The sequence below is a fragment of the Scyliorhinus torazame genome, chromosome 3 (genome assembly GCF_047496885.1).
Source record: "Scyliorhinus torazame isolate Kashiwa2021f chromosome 3, sScyTor2.1, whole genome shotgun sequence".
Classification (NCBI taxonomy): Eukaryota; Metazoa; Chordata; class Chondrichthyes; order Carcharhiniformes; family Scyliorhinidae; genus Scyliorhinus; species Scyliorhinus torazame.
The window spans coordinates 129,991,211-130,012,797 of record NC_092709.1 but is presented as its reverse complement, the minus strand read 5'-3'; the positions used below and the strand labels follow the sequence as shown (position 1 = coordinate 130,012,797).

Here is a 21,587-nt window from a genome sequence, read left to right as displayed (position 1 = left end):
CTGCACATTTAACACCCCCTTTGGAAGATATTGTGTCAACAGGATGCCGTTTGGGGTCATCTCTGCATCAGAAGTGTTCCATAGGATTATGGAACAAATGATGGAAGGTATTGAAGGTGTTTGCGTCTATGTCGATGACATAATCATTTGGTCCATGTCTGGAGCATGTTTGTCGCCTCCAGCACGTATTGAAGCGTATACATGAGCATGGCCTCCGCCTCAACAGGGCCAAATGCTCTTTTGGTCAGACAGAACTTAAGTTCCTCGGGGACCACATCTCCCAATTAGATGTGCAGCCGGATGCGGACAAGGTAGTTGCCATCACAGCTATGAAAACACCAGAGGACAAGAAGGCGATCCTCCGATTTCTGGGCATGGTCAAGTTTTTAGGGAAATTCATCCCTAACCTCGCCTCTCATACCACGGCTCTCAGGAACCTGGTCAGGAAGACGACAGACTTCCAATGGCTCCCTGCCCACGAGCACGAATGGAGAGAACTCAAGGCAAAACTGACCACAGCCCCGGTCTTCGCTTTCTTTGATCCAGCAAAGGAGACCAAAATTTCGACCGATGCCAGTCAATCCGGCATTGGGGCAGTGCTCCTTCAACGTGATGAGGCCTCATCATGGGCCCCCGTTGCATATGCGCCACGTGCGATGACCCCCACGGAGCAGCGCTACGCGCAGATAGTAAAGGAGTGACTGGGCCTTCTGACCGATGTTGTTAAGTTTCACGATTATGTCTACGGACTTCCTCAATTCACTGTCGAGACCGATCATCGCCCGCTGGTCAATATAATACAGAAAGACTTGAACGACATGACGCCTCGCCTCCAGCGTATTAATCTCAAGCTCTGGCGATACGACTTCCAGCTGGTATACATCCCAGGCAAGGACCTCATCATTGCTGATGCTCTCTCCAGGGCAGTCAACACTCCATGTGACGCGGCGGGATTTGTCTGCCAGGTTGACACCCATGTGGCATTCGCGGCCTCCAATCTACCTGCCTCGGATGAACGCCTCGTCCAAATTCGCCGCGAGACGGTGGCTTACCCCTTGCTACAGCGTGTCATGCGCCACCTAACGGACGGGTGGCTCAAGGGCCAATGCCCTCAATTCTATAATGTCAGAGATGATCTGGCGGTAGTAGACGGGGTTCTTCTAAAACTGGACCTCATTGTCATCCCGCATAGCATGCGCCAGCTTGTCCTGGAACAACTACACGAGGGCCACCTTGGTGTGGAAATGTGCCGCCAACGGGCCCAAGAGGCAGTGTATTGGCCCGGCATTAATGAGGACTTAGCCAACACAGTGCTCAACTGACCCACTTGTCAGCGCTTCCAGCTGGCCCAACCACGTGAGACCTTGCAGCCCCATGAGTTGGTCACGTCACCATGGACCAAGGTGGGCATCAACCTGTTCCACGCGCTGGGTAGAGACTATGTCCTGATCGTGGATTACTTTTTGAATTACCCGGAGGTGATATGGTTGCACGACCTCACCTCGTCTGCAGTCATTCGTGCATGTAAAGAAACCTTTGCTCGACACGGGATGCCGCTCACGGTTATGTCGGACAATGGCCCCTGCTTCGCCAACCAAGAATGGTGCAACTTTGCCAGGTGGAACAATTCTGCCCATGTGACGTCCAGTCCTCTGTACCCCCAATCCAATGGCAAAGCATGTTAAGTAATGGGTTAAGAGACATTGCAATTAGTTGTCTCATTTATGTTAAGTATCCATTAATTGACACTGATATGTAAAGGGGCTTCAGGTGGCCTCTGTAAGGTGATGTATAGTGAGAGTTTTGTGCAAAGGCTGTTGGAAGGAAATAAATGTGCGTTTGTGAAAAAGGAGCAGAACTTTAGACTCTTCATATCACAGCAACTAAACCGTCTAACAATTGGTAGCAGAGGATGGTTGTTGTGTAAATGTGAAGGGTTGAAAGATACAACTTTTCCAGATCAAACCAAGGAGTGAGTGAGAAAAGAAAAAAAAAGGGTAAAATGGCCGACCGAGGATAAAGATGGCTGGATATGACGATCCTCCCTTATTTTCTGAAAGGGAATCGTATGACCAATGGAGAAGTGCAGTAGTTATGTGGACTAAGGTAACTGCTTTGGGAAAGAGAAAACAAGGTATGGCATTGGCTCTTTCTCTACCATATGGCAGTAAAATCCGAAACAAAGTGCTTTCTGAGCTGGAATTGGAAGAGTTAGACTCAGAAGAAGGTCTGGAGACTTTATTACATTATATGGATAAGATTTATAAGAAAGATGACTTGTTAAGTGCGTATGAAACATGGTCGGATTTTGAAAAGTTCCTGAAAATGGAGGATATCTCCATGGAAGACTATATAATGGAATTTGGCAGACTATATAAAAGACTGCAGAAACACAACCTGGAATTTCCACAGTCTGTGTTGGCCTTTAAATTACTTGACTGTGCTAGAGTGAGCAACATGGTTTTGACAGGAGTTCAGTTTACTGATAAGGATACCTTATTCGAACAGATGACAAAAGCTTTACAAATGTTTCTGGGGAAACATTCGATTCCGATGGCTCTGATGCCCCAAATAGGTCAGCCTGCAATAAGGCAGAATATGGAAGATACACCACTAACAGGATGGCGAAATCGTATGGCTACGAACAGGGCTCAAGACTATAGAAGGAGACCGAGACAAGGAAATTATGAAGACAGAAACCCAGTTAGAACCTACAATAGGAAGATGAACCCCAGAAATGCACGGGGCATGATAAATCAATGTTTTCGATGTGACTCTCAATACCATTATGCTTTCAACTGTCCAACTCGTTATGATAAGAGTGTTTGAAGTGACACATGACATGGAAGAGTCAGAAGAGGAAAAAGATAGTGACCAGAAAGAAGGCATTGTCCTATTGACAAGCAGGTTTACGCCGGTAATGAGGGTGTTGGTTGCAGAATCCTTCAACTGTGCTGTATTGGACAGTGGCTGCACATCTACAGTGTGTGGAATTGACTGGTTAAAATGCTACCTGGACTCTTTGAATGCTGAAAATCGTAACAAGGTTAAGGAATTTGAAAGTTCCACAAGTTTCAGGTTTGGGGATGATAATACTCTGAAGTCGCTGAAAAGAGTGGTGATCCCTTGCAATATTGCCGGAGTGAATCATTTCATTCGCACGGATGTTGTATCAAGTGATATACCTTTGCTTCTGAGCAGACCGTCGATGAAGAAAGCACACATGAAACTGGATATGGAACAGGGTAAGGCAACAGTTTTTGGAAAGACGGTGGACTTACAATTTACACAGTCGGGACACTATTGTATTCCATTACTGAAAAATAATATTTCAAGTAGAGTGGTTAAGGATGTGTTAATGGCAGTTGAAAATGGGACTTTAGCTGATAAAAAGCTTGTGGTATTAAAACTGCACAGGCAATTTGCACATCCGTCTCCTCAGAGGCTGAAAAATGTATTAAAGGATGCAGGGGTAAGGGATGACGACTATACTAAACTGATAGAACAGGTTAGTGACCGCTGTGAAGTTTGTAGGAAGTACAGAAGGACACCAGCATGACCAATAGTAACCCTACCTTTGGCCAGGGATTTTAACGACATTGTGGCCATGGACCTTAAGATCTGGGATAAAGCAAATAATATATTTATTTTCCATTTTGTAGATTTAGCAACCAGATTTAGTCAATCAACGATTGTACGAAGTAAAGAAAAGAGAGTAATTCTGGATCAAATCGTGGAAAAATGGATAGGGACAGGAATGGGTCCACCGGCAAAATTCCTTACGGACAATGGGGGAGAATTTGCTAATGATGAGTTTAGGGATATGTGCGAAAACATGAATATCAGAGTTATGAATACGGCTGCAGAAAGCCCATTTAGTAATGGTGTCTGTGAAATAAATCATGCTGTCATCGATGACATGCTTTGGAAAATCTTCGCAGATCGACCAAAGTGCAGGCTAAATTCAGCTTTAGCATGGGCAGTACATGCAAAGGATTCATTGCAGATGGTTGAGGGCTATAGTCCTTATCAATTAGTGTTTGGTAGAAATCCTAAAATTTTGTCCATTTTGGATGACCAGCCTCCAGCTTGGGAGGGGGCTACAATTAGCTCTGGTTTTGCTGAACATTTAAATGCATTACATAGCAGTAGAAAAGCTTTTTTGGAAGCAGAAGTCTCTGAAAGAATTCGCAGAGCTTGAAGACATAACGTACGGCCACCAGATGCCGTTTTTCAGCAAGGAGGCATGGTATACTATAAGAGAGACAATTCTAATGAATGGAAAGGCCCAGGGAAGATCATAGGCATAGATGGCAAAATAATTATTTTGCAACATGGTGATCAAACTGTTCGGGTACATTCATCAAGGATCATGGGTACAGATGACAAATTTTCAAATTTAGACAGAGCAGACAGTCATGACGAGGAACCAGAGTCATCTGGTATGCATGTGTTACAGAACTATGAGGACCAATTAACTGATATAGACAGGGTTTCTGTGGAGGAACACAACACTTCTGATGAATTAGAACAGGCCATTTGTCCGAAAGGGCAACTGCCAAAAATTGGTACAAAAGTGACATACATGCCTGAAGGGTCTAGTCAATGGAAGGATGCAACTGTTATTAGTAGAGCAGGGAAGGCCACTGGAAAGTATAAACATTGGTTGAATGTACAGCATTCAGGGGAAGGAGTCAAGACAATGGATTGGGAAAACGAAGTTCAAAAATGGAGGGCACAGAAACGCCAGTTCAGATAGTACATCGGATAGTGAACAGGTCCGCAGGAAAAGGTCGAGAACTATTGAAAGGACATCCCACAGCAGAAGGGAAAGATCAAGCAGTAGCAGTACAGAACGAGATACCAGGCAGGAGAGGGGACGTAGTTTATCAGGATCTCGGAACATGAGTAAGATTACGAATACTAATAGGAGTAGAAGTCCACATGCACGTGAGATTTTGGTGGCTTCAAATAAATTAGATGAAAAAGTTATCAAAGAACTAAGCAGCAAGAATTGCATAGTTGGAGTGAATTTGGGGTATACACAGAAGTACCGGATAGGGGACAAAGAGTTCTATTCCACAGATGGATTTGCACGGAAAAGGTTCTCCCGGATGGAACTTATAGGGCAAAGGCCAGGCTTGTGGCAAGGGGATTTGAAGAAAACTTCGAAGATCAGGATTTAAGGGTAGATTCACCAACAGCAGGAAAGGTTATTTTAAAGATCTCCTTGGCTCTATTAGCCACAAAGGCATGGGAATGCAATTCTATAGATATAAAAGCTGCCTTTTTGCAGGGGCATCAGCTCCAGAGAGACATTTTTCTCCGTCCTCCTAAAGAAGCAACTAACACAGAAGGGGTACTCTGGAAGTTGAACAAATGTGTATATAGATTAAATGATGCATCTAGAGTCTGGTATTTTTCGGTAAGGTCAGTTTTGTTAAAGTTAGGCTGTTGCCAGTTGAAAGCAGATAATGCAATGTTTTACTGGCACTATAAAGGAAATCTTTCTGGCATTTTTATGATGCATGTCGATGATTTTTTGTGGGGTGGGACTAGTGATTTTGAAGCTATTGTAATCTCTGGTTTGAGGAAAGAATTCAGGGTTGGAAGTCAGGCTTCCGGTGCATTTAAATATATTAGACTGGAAATTGGACAGACTAAGTTAGGGGCAACTTTACGTCAGCAATCTTATTTGGAAAGCATCAGCCCAATAGCAATTAGTTGTGGCCGAGTTTCACAAAAAGACGCAATGGTTTCAAAGATAGAAAAAGAGCAACTGCGAAGTTTAATTGGGCAACTGAACTGGTTAGGTAGACAGACTAGACCGGACGTGAGTTTTGATGTCTTAGAGTTGAGTACAAAAATGAATGATCCCAAAGTGGAAGACATAATAAGAGCCAATAAAGCGTTGGCCAAACTAAAAATGCAGGAGTGTGTTTTGAAGTTTCCAGTTTTAGGTGACCTTAGGCACTTGAAACTCAGTTTATAGTGATGCATCCTACGCAAATTTATGTGATGGGGTTTCAAGTGCAGGAGGTTTTATAATTTTCCTTTTGGGGAACAATGGTAAATGTTGCCCACTTGTGTGGGAAACAAAGAAAATAAGGAGAGTGGTAAAAAGCAGTTTGGCTGCTGAGACGTTAAACCTTGTAGAGGCGGTGGATATGGCCTTTTATATAAGTATGATATTGACAGAAATTTTGGGATTAGGGGATTTGGGTAATATACATATTGACTGCCACATTGACAATAAATCCCTGTGGAAAATGTGCACTCACAAAAAGTGTCAATGAAAAGAGGTTACGGATAGACATCGCAAGTTTGAAGAAGATGTTGGACAGAGGGGAAATAACAGCAATTAAATGGGTTGACAGGAGCTATCAACTGTCAGACTGTTTTATGAAAAGAGGGGAGAGTTCACAGAAACTTTTGGATATTGTTAATGAAGAGCGCTTGTCTCTGTGACTGTTTTTTTTTTCTTTCTCGTCCAAACAAAAAAAGGGGGGGAAATCATGTGTGTGTTTTTGAGTTTCTTGAAATTTTGTTTTCACCTAATTTTTTTTTCTCCAAGTAAGAGGAGACTGTTAAGTAATGGCTTAAGAGACATTGCAATTAGTTGTCTCATTTATGTTAAGTATCCATTAATTGACACTGGTATGTAAAGGGGCTTCAGGTGGCCTCTGTAAGGGATGTATAGTAAGAGTTTTGTGCAAAGGCTGTTGGAAGGAAATAAATGTGTGCTTGTGAAAAAGGAACAGAACTTTAGACTCTTCATATCACAGCAACTAAAACGTCTAACAAAGCAGAGAAGGGAGCACATATTGTCAAACGGCTCCTCTGCAAGGCTGCCGATGCTGGGTCTGATTTTTACCTTGCCTTGCTGGCCTATCGCTCCTCCCCACTGTCCACTGGCCTGACGCCAGCCCAGTTACTCTTGAGTCGCACCCTGAGGACAACGGTGCCGTCCATCCATGTCGCGGACCTTGACCACGTTCCGGTCCTTCACCGGATGCAGCTGTCTCATGCACAGCACAAGGTGGCTCATGACTCCCATGCAGCTGATCTCCCTGCTCTGGCTCCAGATGACAACATCCGCATCCATCTTCCGGATGGTGGCTGGTCTGCAACTGCAGTTGTTCTTCGGCAGGTGGCCCTCCGCTCGTTCCTGGTTCGTCTACTGGATGGTTCTATTCTGTGCCGCAATCGACGCGCCCTTCGTCTCGTTCCACGCTCGCCACGTGATCCTCCGGTGTTGCCTCGCCCTCCTGCTGACCCTGCCACGGACTATGCAGAGCTCCCTGTCACTCTGCCTCCCCTGACTTTGGCGCAGTCCAGCCCGCTCCTGAAACGGCGGCTCTCGACCCACCCTTGAGGCGGTCAACCAGAATTCGTCACCCACCTCAGAGACTAAATTTATGAACTTTTCGAATTTATGGACTCTCTGAATTGTTTTATGGCTTTGTTTGATCGTTTCCCTGGTTTCTATATAGTGTTGATCTTGTTACTCTTGTTGCATACTGCTTCTCTGCACCAGGCACCTTCCCATGTAAATAGCTTAGTTCTCATGTACGTAGTCCTGTAAATATGTCTTCGCACCCCACACGTAGTTGGGAACATTCTCACCACACATTATTTATTGCCACACATATGCATTTTTTTATAAAAGGGGGGATGTCATAATATACAGCAGTATATCACGGTTCAGCCACACACACTGATGGACACACAGCGGGACCAATGAACACACACAACACCGCAGCCAATCACCAGTTAGAGCACACTCACTATATAGACAGAGGGCATCAGAGTTTCCGCTCATTCGGGATGCAGCTTCTCAGAAGGACAGAGCTTACAGCTTACAGCACAGATCTTCACCATGTGCTGAGTGCATAGACTGTTTAGGACAGGCACAGGTCTTTAGTTTAATCTAACATCGTGTTAACCCACAGTGAAAGTATGTTCAACAGTTTCTAACTTAATAAAATAGTGTTGCACTATTTTAAGTGTTGGTGGCCTGTATGTGTTCCACGGATCCAGAGCACCCAACACATCACTTTTGATTTCTTGTACATTTATATTTTGTTGAAAGGCCTTGAATTAATTTTTTTTTTTTTAAAGAAAAATCCCACCTTTTGTGACTGATGTCTGCCTGTGCATTCATGCAGATTTATTGAGTTATCTGTCACCAATCCCTCAATATTGGGAGAGATCTCCTCATCAGGCTTTTTATTTAGATAGCTGCCGATGTCATGATCATTAGAATCTAGTTTCAGGACAAAATAATGACGCAATGAAAGTGCATCAGATGTGGCAAAAGGCTGTTAATCACCAATTTCAATGGGTTGGACCTTGGACATGTGGCCAACTACTTGTCAGAAATGTTGTAAGCACAGTCGGTGAGGTTATCCTGTGCACTGTGCTTGTGGGAGGTTTGTGCATAGAGTCGGCACCTGATCAGCACCTGATGCCATCAAACAGGCACCCTCTTGTTTTCTGTCTGAATCCATTCTGTGCTCGTGTGTCATGACTCCATCATAGAAATAAACACAGCCTCATCTGAAATAACTTAATAAACACATTAGTAGCAATCAGCCCAGAGCTGTTAAATTACCAAGATCAAGGCAGGCAAAATTTCACTGACACACATGTAATAATAATCTTTATTGTCACAAGTAGGCGTACATTGACATCGCAATGGAGTTACTGTGAAAATTCCCTCATCGTCACACTCCAGCGCCTGTTCGGGTACACTGAGGGAGAATTCAGAACGTCCAATTCACCTAACAAGCACGGCTTTCGGGACTTGTGGGAGGCAACCGGAGCACCCGGAGGAAACCCACATAGACACGGGGAGAAAGTGCAGACTCTGCACAGACAGTGACCCAAGCCGGGAATCGAACCTGGGACCCTGGTGCTGTGAATTAACAGTGCTAACCACTGTGCTACTGTGCGGCAGATAAGAGCTGGCATGTAGAAAATCTATGTTGGATGTGGTTAATAAACATTTTGGAGACCAAAGCCTTGAAATTCAGATTTGGCCATCTCTCCTTTTGCAGATTAAATATATACTGATTGTAAACTAAGAAACTGTTCCCAATTAATAAAAATGCATGATTTCTAATACGATAATTAAAAATATACCCGATATCCACTTGGAAAGGCAGCACTGAATGAATGTGAGGGAGTGAAAGGAAGCTACAGCATTCAGAAGAAATATTCAAACTCTAAAATTGTTCCTTACAGCTATTGACTGGAATGTACCTGTGGTCAATAACATGGGGTGTACATTCCCATCAGTATGCCTTGTTGTTTCATGCAACAACAATTACATTTATATAGTGCCCTTAATGTGATCAAACATCCCAAGGCACTTCACGGGGAGATTGTAAAATAATATATAATGCAGTCATAAATGGTGATATTGCGGCAGGTGACCAAAAGCATGGTCAGAGAGGTAGGTTTTAAGCTGTGACTTAAGAAGAAGTGGAAATGTTTAGGGAGGGAATTCTGGAGCTTAAGGCTGAGCAGCTGAAAATACCATCAGTGGCGAAGCACCTAAAATTGGGGATGCCCAAGAAGCCAGAATTGGAGGAATGCAGTTTCATCAGAGTTGAGGGATTGGAGGAGATCCAGAGTTAGGGAGGGGTGAGGCCACGGGATAATTTGAAGACGAAGATCAGCATTTTAAAATCAAGTTGCTTAACCGGGAGCCAATGAAGGTTAGGGATTCATGCTGCATGTTAGGACTCATGTAGCTGCATTTTGCATGACCTCAGGTTTACGGAGGGTAGAACATGGGAAGGCAACCAACAGTGCATTAGAATAATCAAGAGATAAAGATCAGAATTCTCCAGCCGTTCGCTGGCGGCGGGATTCTATGGCTCCACCGACAGCCCAAACCACCCGTCGGTTTCCCAGCGGCGTAGGGCGGCTTCAATGGGAATTTGCATTGACAGCGGCAGGAGAAGCAAATGGTGCGTCACCTCCCGCCACTGGAAACAAATGGCTGGGAGTCTGGAGAGTCTCACCCATAAAAGGATGAGGGCTTCAGTAAAAGTTGTTATGGGGATGGAAATAGGTGACCTTACATACAAGTTCAAATCGGTTTTGAGTTGTTATTTTGTTGCAGCTATTGAGTTAGCTTTTATTGGTTTGGAATGTACCTGGCAGTGTTCATCATACCAACAACCAAAAAAAACCAAAGCACGTTGGGATTTGGAAAGAACATGGTTCTAAGGGGAGTAACGGTAATGTTGCTGGATGAACAATCCAGAGGCCTAGGTGAATCGTCTTGGGCCGTGGGTTTAACTCCCACCATCACAGCTGCTGGAATTTAATTTTGACTAATAAAGTAGAAAACTAGTCTCCGTAATAGTGACCATGAAAATATCATTGGTTGTTATAAAAACTCAACTGCGTGTCCTTTAGAGGAGGAAATCTGCCATCCTTACCTGGTCTGGCCTACATGTGACTCCAGACCCACAGTCAGGTGGGTGACTCTTAACTGCCCTCTAAAATGGCCTAGCAAACCATCCAGTTCAAGTGCAATTAGGGATGGACGACAAATGCAAAAAACAAAAACAACTGAGGATACTTGTAAAACACACTAGAAAACAAGACGGGCAACAAATTGGCAAGGCGCCAAAGGTGGCCACATTTCATGAAAGAATTTTAAAAGACGATGGGCAATCAGGGAATTTAGGATCTTACTGCATTGATTCCCTGGCAACTGGACTAACTTGCTATGAAATAATGGTGGTTGAGGGCGGCAGCCCCACGGGGAAAACTCTGACCTCTTACTTAGTTAACCAACCTATTTAAAACACAATTGCCCTCAAGGTATTGCTTTCCAAAAGCCAGAAGCTGACAATTGAAATGAAGCAGGAAATGAGACTCAACCAAAATCAGTCACAGTTCTGAAAAACAACATCATCTACAGCCGACAGTAGCAGATCCTGGAGAATGTGTGGGAGGAGGTTCCTGATCTACACCTCAGATTATCACTGATAAAAATCAATATCATTTCTCATGCACTGGCTGGTAGAGCCTATTTGAAAAAAGAGTGACATTTTCTGCAAACAAAATGGAACTGCTCAGTGCACCTTGGCAATTTGACATCTATGATGTTGATTAAAAATGGTAACGCCTCTTTTTTCAAGATGAACCTGTGCAATGCACAACATTTATATGATAGACTTTGAATTGCCAGTAAAGCATAGTGAACCAACCTAATAGTCTGTTTTGGCGAACTCTATAAGAAACCTGTTGTAAAGTGAAAGGTGTGCCTTATTCCTATCCCATCCATTAAACATATAAGTAAGGATAGGGCAGCCTGGTGGTGCAGTGGTTAGCACTACTGCTTCGCGGTACTGAAGTCCCAGGTTCAATCCCAGCTCTGGATCACTGTCTGTGTGCAGTTTGCACATTTATCCCGTGTCTGCATGGGTTCACCCCCACAACCCAAAGATGTGCAGGCTAGGTGGATTGGCCACGCTAAATTGCCCCTTAATTGGAAAAAGTGAATTGGGTGTTCTAAATTTTTTTTTAAAAAAGTATCAGTAAGGGAGGTCTTGTGACGCAATGGATAGGGTCCCTGCCTCTTAATCAGAAGCTCTGGGTTTGAGTCCCAACACAGGACTTGATGGGCAAGAAAGGTGCATTCATAACGCGGTCAAACAGCTTGAGTGCCAACCTGCAAATCCTCCCAAAGCTTCCAACGGTAAGAGTGGGACAGACATCTGGTCAGTCAATGTGGAAGGGCTCCACCTCAAGATATAAGCCCCTGATGACAAAACTAGCGACCTGTCCTGGAATTACTAGCAATGGAAACAAACAAAAGTCTGCCATAGTTTCATGAAGAGAATGGAAATTGAAAAGCAATTAGGAACATCGGAAACGGATTGGCACCGCCATTTTCTTCACTACAGCTGGATTCACCGCCTCAACAGGAACTCCACTACGAGCGGCGCGAGCTGGAGAATTTCACGCCAAGTCATAGGGCAAAATTTTCCAGCCCTTCCTGCTCCCAGGATCTTCCAGTCCCGTTGAAGGCGACTCCCAGTAGTGGAGTCCCCCAGCAGCAGGATGGGCGAGCCACACTAAATGGTAGGCATTTTCCCCACTGGAAAACACACCATGGGTTGGTGGCTGGAAAATCCCACCCATAGGGTGGAATTTAATGTTGGTGACAAGAGTCTCCCCCACCTTCTCCAGATGGAGCTCCATAGCACTTGCATTGGGGAAGACCCACTGTAATTAGGTACCCATTTGGCACTAACCAACATTGGGCCTTCCCCAGAATTTAGAACCTGAGATTGGAAATCTGACCCCTGAGAGCTGCCGACCAATCAGCATGGCTTTCAATTGCACATCAGCGCCACCAGCAGCGGTGGCTGCTGCCGGTAATGTACCCATAAGAGGCTGAGTACAGTTCGGGACCCAGGCCGCAGGTGAGTGAGGAAGGCATGGGGTCACAGGGAGAGGGTTGCCTGCTAGGGGGACAGTGGGGTCAGGTGAAAGAGTAGGGGACTCACAGCCACTCTCACCCCTTCACAATGCTGGGTCTCTTGATCAGATAATGAGTGGCTTTGAATAATGAACACCCAGCCAAACCCACACCCCTGCTTACCACACCGCTCAGGGAGCCCTCAAGCAAACAATATAGGGTTTGCTTTTCGGCCTCTACATGTGGTTGAACACCAGTGGCAGTGGGATGAGGTCCTTAGTGGGCATTTATTTCATAGAATCATAGATTTACTGTGTAGAAGGAGCCATTCGGCCCGTTGAGCCTGCATTTCCCTTGGAAAGAGCACCCAACTTGAGCCCACACCTCCACCCTGTCCCTGTAACCCCAGCTAACCTTTTGGACACTAATGGGCAATTTAGCATGGCCAATCCACCTAACCTGCATGTCTTTGGATTGTGGGAGGAAACCGGAGCACCCAGAGGAAACCGACGCAGACACAGGGAGAAAGTGAAAACTCCACACAGACAGTCACCCCAGGCTGAAATTGAACCCAGGACCCTGGAGCTGTGAGGCAGCAGTGCTAATCACTGTGCCACCGTGCTGCCCTATTTCAGTGCTGGAAGAATGTGCTGAGACAAAAGAAGGCCAAATTTGGGGTATGGGAGTATACAATCATGATAATGGACGAGCTAAAGGTCAACTCAAAATAAGCATGCGGGTAAAGGTGGGTATTTTTAAGATATGCTGAGCTGTTGACCCTATTCTTACAGTAATGCTATCAAGATTGAGCAACTAGGTGAGGAATAGATGAGGATGTAGGCAGCATTTGACAGAACCTTTAGGAAATCATGATGCAATTAGGCAGAGCCATCTGGCCTGTACAGGTCCCATCACTCCCCGAGCTAGAGCAATGTCCCAAGAATCTAAAGCTCTCCCTTTTGCACAATCACTCCAATGGTGTGCTAATCTATCTTATTCTACCTTTCCTGTACTAACTTGCATGTGGCACTGAGAGATGTGGCACAAATCCAGATATTACTAATTTTGAGATGTGGCACTAATTTAGAGGGGAAGGGGTCCGATCTTGTGGCCTTCGCCTCTCTGATTGCCCGGCGACAGGTACTTGTGAATTGGAGGTTGGCTTTGTCACCGTGGGTCGTGGCATGGCTGGGAGATCTGTACGAATTTCGCAGGTTGGAGAAAATTATATTTGCCTTAAGGTGGTCAGAGGAGGGCTTTGCGGTATGGAGGAGGCCATTCATGGCTATATTTAAGGAGCTATTTATCGCTAGGGGGCGATTAAAAGGGGAAAAATACACATACTTTGATGGGATGTTAAGCTTGTGTTATTTTGTTGAATGTGTTTGAAATAAAATACCCTTCTAAAAAAATAAATGACAATTTATTAATCTAACTATCAAGGCACCAATCACTGTTGCTCTCCAGACTCCCTTGTACCACGTGTACAGCTGACCATCACTGGTGCTATGAACTTAGTTCTGGCTGCATTCCCCAGATTGATCACCACTCTCATCAGTATTCAGAACTAAATACTGGTTGGAGGGCGGGATGCATTCAGGAGACTCCCGCTCTACCTGCGTGTTCCTTTTTGACTGTCTGGTGATCACCATCCTCTCTCTTCCAGCACACTTGTAAGCTGTGCAGTGACAATATCCATAAGCGAGCAATCCACAATGCTCTCATGCTCACGGATGTAATCCAGGGATGCCAGCTGCTGCTCAAGTTCCACAACTCAGAGCTCAAGCTGCTGCAACTGACACTTCCTATACAAATGGTTATCCAGGTCATGGGAATGGCTCTGGAGTCCCCACGTAGCGCAGGATGTGCACTATGGAGGTTGGAGCAGCCTTGCTACTTTTCTATTTTTTAAAGTGATAACTTTGTTACATAAATTACAAAATCTTGGCATGCAGATACAGCAAGTAATCAGAAGGGCAAATTGAATGTTGGTCTTTATTGCAAGGATGATGGAGTTTAAAAGTAGGGAAATCTTGCTGCAACTGTACAGGACATTGGAGAGACCATGCGTGGAGCACTGTGTATTAAGGAAGGATATACTTGCATTGGAGCAGGTCACAGAAAGTGCACTTGGCTGATTCCTGGGATTATGGGGTTTTATTATGAGGAAAGATTGGGCAGTTGGACTTAGACTCAGTGAAGGCTACAAGAATGAGAGGTGACTTAATTGAAAAATATGAGATTCTGAAGGAGCTTAGCAAAGTAGATGCTGGCAGTATGTCGCCCCTTAGGGGGAATCTAGAACTAGGTGTGATGTGGAGATGCCGGCATTGGACTGTGGTGAGCACTGTAAGAAGTCTTACAACACCAGGTTAAAGTCGAACAGGTTTGTTTAGAATCAAAGCTAGTGATTCAAAACAAATCTGTTGAACTTTAACCTGGTGTTGTAAGACTTAGAACTAGGTGGTACAGTTTAAGAATAAGGGGTCTCCCATTTAAGAAACGGATGAGGAGGAATTTCTCTCAGAGAGCGGCTAGTCTTTGGAATTGTCTTCCACAGTGAGCAGTAGAGGCTGGATAAATGAATCTATTCAAAGCTGAGTTAGACAGATTTTTGATCTTCAGTGGAGTCAGGGGTTATGGAGGGGTGGCAGGAAGGTGGAGTTAATCAGATCAGCCATGATTTTATTGAATGGTGGAGCAGGCTCAGTAGGCTGACAGGCCTACACCTGCTCCTATTTCTTATTATCTTATGTATGTGAGGAGAAGCCATTGCAAAAGATGTGTTGGCCACGTACTGCCTGATGGGGATGGAGTCGTGACTGGTTGACACCATGGGATGGATCAGTCGAGATGATTGTATCAACCAGCCTCATCAAACGTCACAGAGAGATCAAGATAGGGATAATGAATCACAGTCAAAGTCACACTTGTGAATTCAATCAAGAAAATTACAAATGCTTCAATAAAATATTTTTTTTAAAAAAGGGAATTCAATCAAGACAGTCGTCTCATCATTGTGAGTGGGATAGAAACCAAATTGAAGAGAATCAAAGGCAGAATGGCTGCAAAAATGGGGATAGAATTGAACAGCAGCCACAAGACTCCCATGATTAAAGCTGTCATATTTTGTATTAAATAGGTGTGCAACTGTAGATGTGAGGAGGGAGGCACGAGGCTGGAGTGAGGAGAGCAAAATTATGGAACAGAAACTTGAAATTGCCTCCAAGCATCAGTGGATTAACAGGAATGAAGAGAGCCCTGACATGCAGCAGGTGAGTGGCTGTTTACTTTAGCAGCATTGCCGGGAAGCATGAATGGAGAACACCCTCTAGGAAGTAAGAGAATAAAAGCCCAGCTCGAACGTCCTGCTTTTAAGAAAGCTCAGAATGCACACTAATTACATTTCCTTTCATAACACGTACCCGTGTTGTACAGGAACTAAATGTTGTGAGAAAATTGTTAATGTCATATGGGCGAGGGAAAGACAACATTTGAAAACATTGGTGTTTGGTAAGTAGTGTCATTTATATAGCTCTCTGCTCTATTACAAGCCAGTTATTGACTCGTGTCTCCAGTCAGCTCAGAAGAGTTAATGCAGTCACATATAGTCAACAGTTTGGTAATCAATGTTATTTGCACTAAAGGGGTAATTTAGAAATAGCGCCTAAAGTTGGGTACAAAATTGGAAGAGCAGTGCTACGCCAATTGATTGTACCAATTAGCATCCCGCTGCTGATTCACGGGCACAAGGTGGATACCCTGCCACAGCTTGCTGGGCAGAATGGTCACGCAGTGGTTAGCACTGCTGCCTCACAGCTCCAGGGACCCAGGTTCAATTCCGGCCTCAGGTGACTGTCTGAGTGGAGTTTGCGCGTACCTGTGTGGATTTTCTCCGGGTGCTCCGATTTCCTCCCAAAGTCTAAAGATGTGCAGGTTAGGTGGATTGGCTATGATAAATTGCCCTTAGTGTTCAACAAGGTTAGGTGGGGTTACTGGGTTGAGGGGATAAGTGGAGGTGTGGGTTTAGGTGGGTTGGTCTTTCCGGCACGGACCCGACGGGCCAAATGGCCTCCTTCTGCACTGTAAATTCTATGTCTATGTAGCTTAAAAATTGCAACCAGTGTGATAAAACATAGGGCTCAAAATTTAGATATCTAGGCAGCTGATAACTGTTTCAGGTGTCCAAGACGTTTGTCTTTTTGCAGCCTGTCTAAGAATTGCATCAGGTGGACCTGGGAGCGTCAGAAGGGTTGGCACCCGAAATACTGTCTCACGACAGATCTGAATGGGGCACTGACCCCTTCTCCAGTTTTGAACATGCTCTTTTAGACAAAAAGTATATGGCATTTTTGTATTTAGTTTGTCTCCTTTTCCAATTTTTAAAAAAAAGTTTGTGGTGAAAAATGAATACATAGAGTGTGACGGTTACATTTCTGAGTGAAAAAAACAGTTTGATATCCACATCTCCTAATTAAACCTACACATTAAACTAGATCAAAGAGGGAGGCTGATCATCCCGTAAAATTATTTGTTAAAGAATAATGAATAAATGTAGGATGAATGCTTTCAAGCTTTCAATGTACCAATAACAGTTAAAATTAATTCTAGACATTATTCTCACCGCTTCCTTTGCTATAGCTGTGATTAGCTGACCCAGCTGTCGTCCTGTGAGTCGGCAACTTCAGGATTCAATAGGAATTTGTCTCTATTTTGATGTTGTTTCAGCAGGAGCCAGTATTGCTCTGTGCTCAGCTGGGACTTTATTTTCCTCTGTTTGAGAATAAAAACAGAAGCTTTTGCTAGGAGGGTTGTGAATGAATAACATTGAAAAGCTTTTGTTTTGAAAGGTTCTGTTGGCAGCTCAGAGCTGGGGCAGCTGCTGCTGTGTTTTACAACAATAATAACAACTTGCATTTATATAGAGATTTATATGGAGTAGAACATCCCAAAGTGTTTCATAGAAGTATTCTCGAACACAATTTGTCAATGAGTATTATAATAAGACACTGACAAAGGAGATAGGTGCAACCATCCAAATTAGGTGCAGGCGGAGGCCACTCAGCCCCTCAAACTTGCTCGACCATTCAATAAGATCATGGTTGATCTAATTTTAACCTCAACTCCACATTCCTGCCCACCCCCGATAACCTATCACCCCCTTTTTGTCAAGAATCTATCTACATCTGCCTCAAAGGTGTTCAATGCCTCAACCATCTTTTGAGGACGAGAATTCCAAAATCTCACAACCCTCTGAGAGGAAATTATTTTCCTCATCCCTGTCTTAAATGGGTGACCCCTTATTTTTAAACGGTGGTCTCTAGTTCTAGATTATCCCACAGGAGGAAACATCCTCTCCACATTTACCCTGTCAAATCCCCTCAGGATCGTTTATGTTTCAATCAAGTCACCTCTTACTCTTCTAAACTTCAGTAGATACAAGCCTAGCCTGTCCAGCCTTTCTTCAAAGACAATAGATTATAAATAGCACTGCAATGGAGGAGGTGGAGATAGAGGGAGTTGAGTTTCAGAGGACACTGAAGCGAAGAAAGTCAGGGAAATTAAAACAAAAATCAAAGGGAAGATGGACTGTTGACCTTTGTAAGGTGCTAATTAAAGGTCTCTTGTCAAATTTAATGTTCTTCAGACTCTATTCCCAATGCTCCCCCATCCCATTAATATGGCTGTGTGGCTCAGCCAATGGGACGAGCCTTCTGAATCTGGATTCTTAACAATAAGTTTCTGTTGGAAGAATTGATATCAATTTTTTTGTTTGAAAAAACAAAGAACATTTTTGACATCTTGTTCCCCACATTAGTTTGTATTGCTGTGAAGGGTGTAATTTGTCTGTGTAATAGCTTTTCCATAAAATTTTCCCTCAAAATTGTTGAAGTTGTAACAATAAAATGATGATGTGGAAAGCAAATACATACATCATCACCAAACTGCAGGTACGACAACATTCTGAGCTACTGGACAGAGTTTCCCAGGCAAGTGGATTGAATGTTTCTGGAAGGGATAGCAAACCAGTGGGCTGCTTTGTCCTGGATGGTGTCAAGCTTCTTGAGTGTTGTTGGAGCTGCACTCATCCAGGCACGTGGAGAGTATTCCATTACACTTCTGACTTGTGCCTTGTAGATGGTGGACAGGTTTTGGGGGGTCAGGAGGTGAGTTACTCGCCGTAGGATTCCTAGCCTTTGAGCTGCTCTGGTAGCCACAGAATTAATACAGCTAGTTCAGTTCAGTTTCTGATCAATGGTAAGCCCCAGGATGTTGATTGTGGGGGATTCAACAATGGTAATGTTAAGGGGTGGTGGTTAGATCCCCCCTTATAGGAGATGGTCATTGCTGGCTCTTCTGTGGCACAAATGTAACTTGCCACATGTCAGCCCAAGCCTGGAAATTGCCCATTTGGAAATGGACTGCTTCATTATCTGAGGAGTCGCGAATGGTGCTGAACATTTCGCAGTCATCCGCAAACATCCCCACTTCTGAGTTTATGATGGAAGGGAGGTCATTGATGAAGCAGCTATTGATGATTGGACCTAGGACACTGCTCTGAGAAACTCCTGCAGTGATGTTCTGGAGCTGAGATGATTGACCTCTAACCATCACAACCATCTTCCTTTGTGCCAGGGGTAAGTTTTCCCAGTGACTCCAACCAGTGGCAAGTTTTCCCCCTGATTCCTATTGACTCTGGATTTGCAAGGGCTCCTTGATGCCATACTCGGTCAAATACAGCCTTGATGCCAAGGGCAGTTACTCTCACGTCACCTCTGGCATTCAGCTCTTTTGTCCATGTTTGAACCAAGGCTGTAATGATGTGACCCGAGTGGAACCTAAACTAAGCGTCCATGAGCAGGTTATTACTGAGTAAGTGCCACTTGGTAGCACTGTTGATGACTCCGTCCATCACTTTGCTGATGATGGAGTAGACTGATAGGTAATTGGTTGGGTTGGATTTGTCCTGTTTCTTGTGTATAGGACACACCTGGGTAATTTTCCACATTGCCGGTAGATGCCAGTGTTTTAGCTGTACTGCAACAGCTTGGCTAGGTGTGCACCAAGTTCTGGAGCACAATCTATTGCCGCAATATTGTCAAGGTCCTTAGCTTTTGTAGTATCTAGTGCCTTCAGCCGTTTCAATATATCACATGGAGTGTATCTTATCGGCTGAAGACTGACATCTGTGATGCTGGAGACCTCCGGAGGAGACCAAGACTGATCATCCACTTGGCACCTCTGGCTGGAGATTGTTGTGAATGTTTCAGCCTTGTCTTTTGCACATATGTGCTGGGCTCCTCCATTATTGAGGATGGGGATATTTATGGAGCCTCCTCCTCCAGTGGGTTGTTTAATTGTCCACCACCATTCACGGCTGGATGCGCCACGATTCCAGAGCTTAGAGCTGATGCATTTGTTGTGGAATTGCTTAGCTCTGTCTATTACTTTCTGTTTATGGTGTTTGGCACACCAGTAATCCTGTGTCATAGCTTCACCAGGTTGAAACACCATTTTTTGGTATGCCTGGTGTTGCTCCTGGCATGCTCTCCTGCACTCTTCATTGAACCAGGGTTGGTCCCCTGGCTTGGTGGTAATGGTAGAGTGGGGAATATGCCGGGCCATAAAGTTGCAGATTGTGTTTGAATACAATTCTGCTGCCACTGGTGGCCCACAGCATCTCATGGATGCCCAGTCTTGAGTTGCTAGATCATCACTGATCATCAGGGAGGACGTTTCAAAGCAGGTTTATGCTGATACCTGCAGATTCATGGAACAGGAGCCTTTCCTTCTCAATGGAGCAGATGGACATGCAATGCCAGCAGCAAGATATGTTGTCCTGTGGAGTGCTTTGCTGGGGAATTCTGGGAAAGTCAGATTATGAGGATTGGCACTTGGAAGTGTTGCAGCGCTCACTTTTCCACACCTCCTGAGGTCCTGAACATTGTGGGTGCACTACCTCCAGGTTAGAGTGCACTTCTCCTGCTGACCCCCTTGGCCATTTCCAAGCATATCTGCTTGGTGAGACAGAATATCTTCTTCCTCTTCTCCTTGGGAAAGATGATCTCACTGCAGTTCACCAGATCTCACAGCAGACGTTCCAGCTAAGAGTGACAGACCCAAGGAGCAGCCTCTCCCAGCCTCTTCACCGTTCCTTTGGCAGCTACAGCCATAATCTAATTCAACTGTTCCGACCCCTGCTGGGTTCCCTTTCACTCTAATGATGTGCAGGTTAGGTGGATTGGCTATACTAAATTGCCCCTTAGTGCCCAAAGATGTGCAGGTTGGGTGGGGTTACAGGGATAGGGCGGGGGAGTGGGACGAGGTAGGGTATTCTTTCAGAGTGTTGGTGCAGACTCGATGGGCTGAATGGCCTCCATCTTCACTGTAGGGATTCTATGATTAGAAATCCTTCTTTTGATAGATCTAGCATGTGATCCCACCATGATGATTCGGGGAACCTTAAGGCTCAGTTGAAGAGCCTTGACAAAGTCTGCTGGAGAGGTTGATGAGTTCCCCAACCCACTAATCATCTTGCCATTTTGGCACTAAATTCCACTCTACATGTCTGCAGCCATTAATACTCAGGGCCTGAATTTATAGGCCCCAAAACTCCTACCTGCTGCACATCAAAGAAAGGTCAGGCTTTATTAAGTTCATTTTTTTCATGAAGCTGTGTCATCTGCTTCAGTACAACCTGCGAATAATCCTCTGCCAAAGGAATTTGCCTCTCATGACTGAACAAAACATACCAATTTGTATTACGTGATCATTTCATGTAACAGCTCAGGCCATCTGTCAGATCATCCACTCTGCAGTCCATAATTGCATTAAACAAAAACATTTGTGACAAAGTAAATTTTCATTTTTAATACTCTCACAGCTCAGCTTCAGCTGCCGGTACTATTGAAAGCAAAAAGAAATGATTGCAAGGGGGCAATACTTTGGCTGTAGAAGGGAAGAATCAGCTGGACTGATAGGGTAGCTTGATCCCACATTTGGTCAAATGCTACCTTGATATCAAACTCAGTCACTCTCACATGACTTCTGAAATTCAGCTCCTTTTGTGTATGTTTGTTTGGATCAATGCTCCAAATTACATTGGTGGTGGAATACTATTCTGCTGCTGCTGATGGCC

The 21,587-nt window shown here is 44.5% G+C and overlaps 1 protein-coding gene across 1 annotated transcript in view; it reads left to right on the top strand.

Moving 5' to 3' along the window:
• The first annotated feature begins 15,606 nt into the window (after positions 1-15,606).
• The window catches only part of LOC140408677 (TNFAIP3-interacting protein 3-like), a 54,261-nt gene continuing 48,280 nt past the window's right edge, over positions 15,607-21,587 (top strand). The window contains exon 1 of the mRNA XM_072496201.1: positions 15,607-15,723. Coding sequence (XP_072352302.1) covers positions 15,649-15,723 — 75 coding nt within the window. The 5' untranslated portion in view covers positions 15,607-15,648. The remainder of the gene's footprint in view (positions 15,724-21,587) is intronic.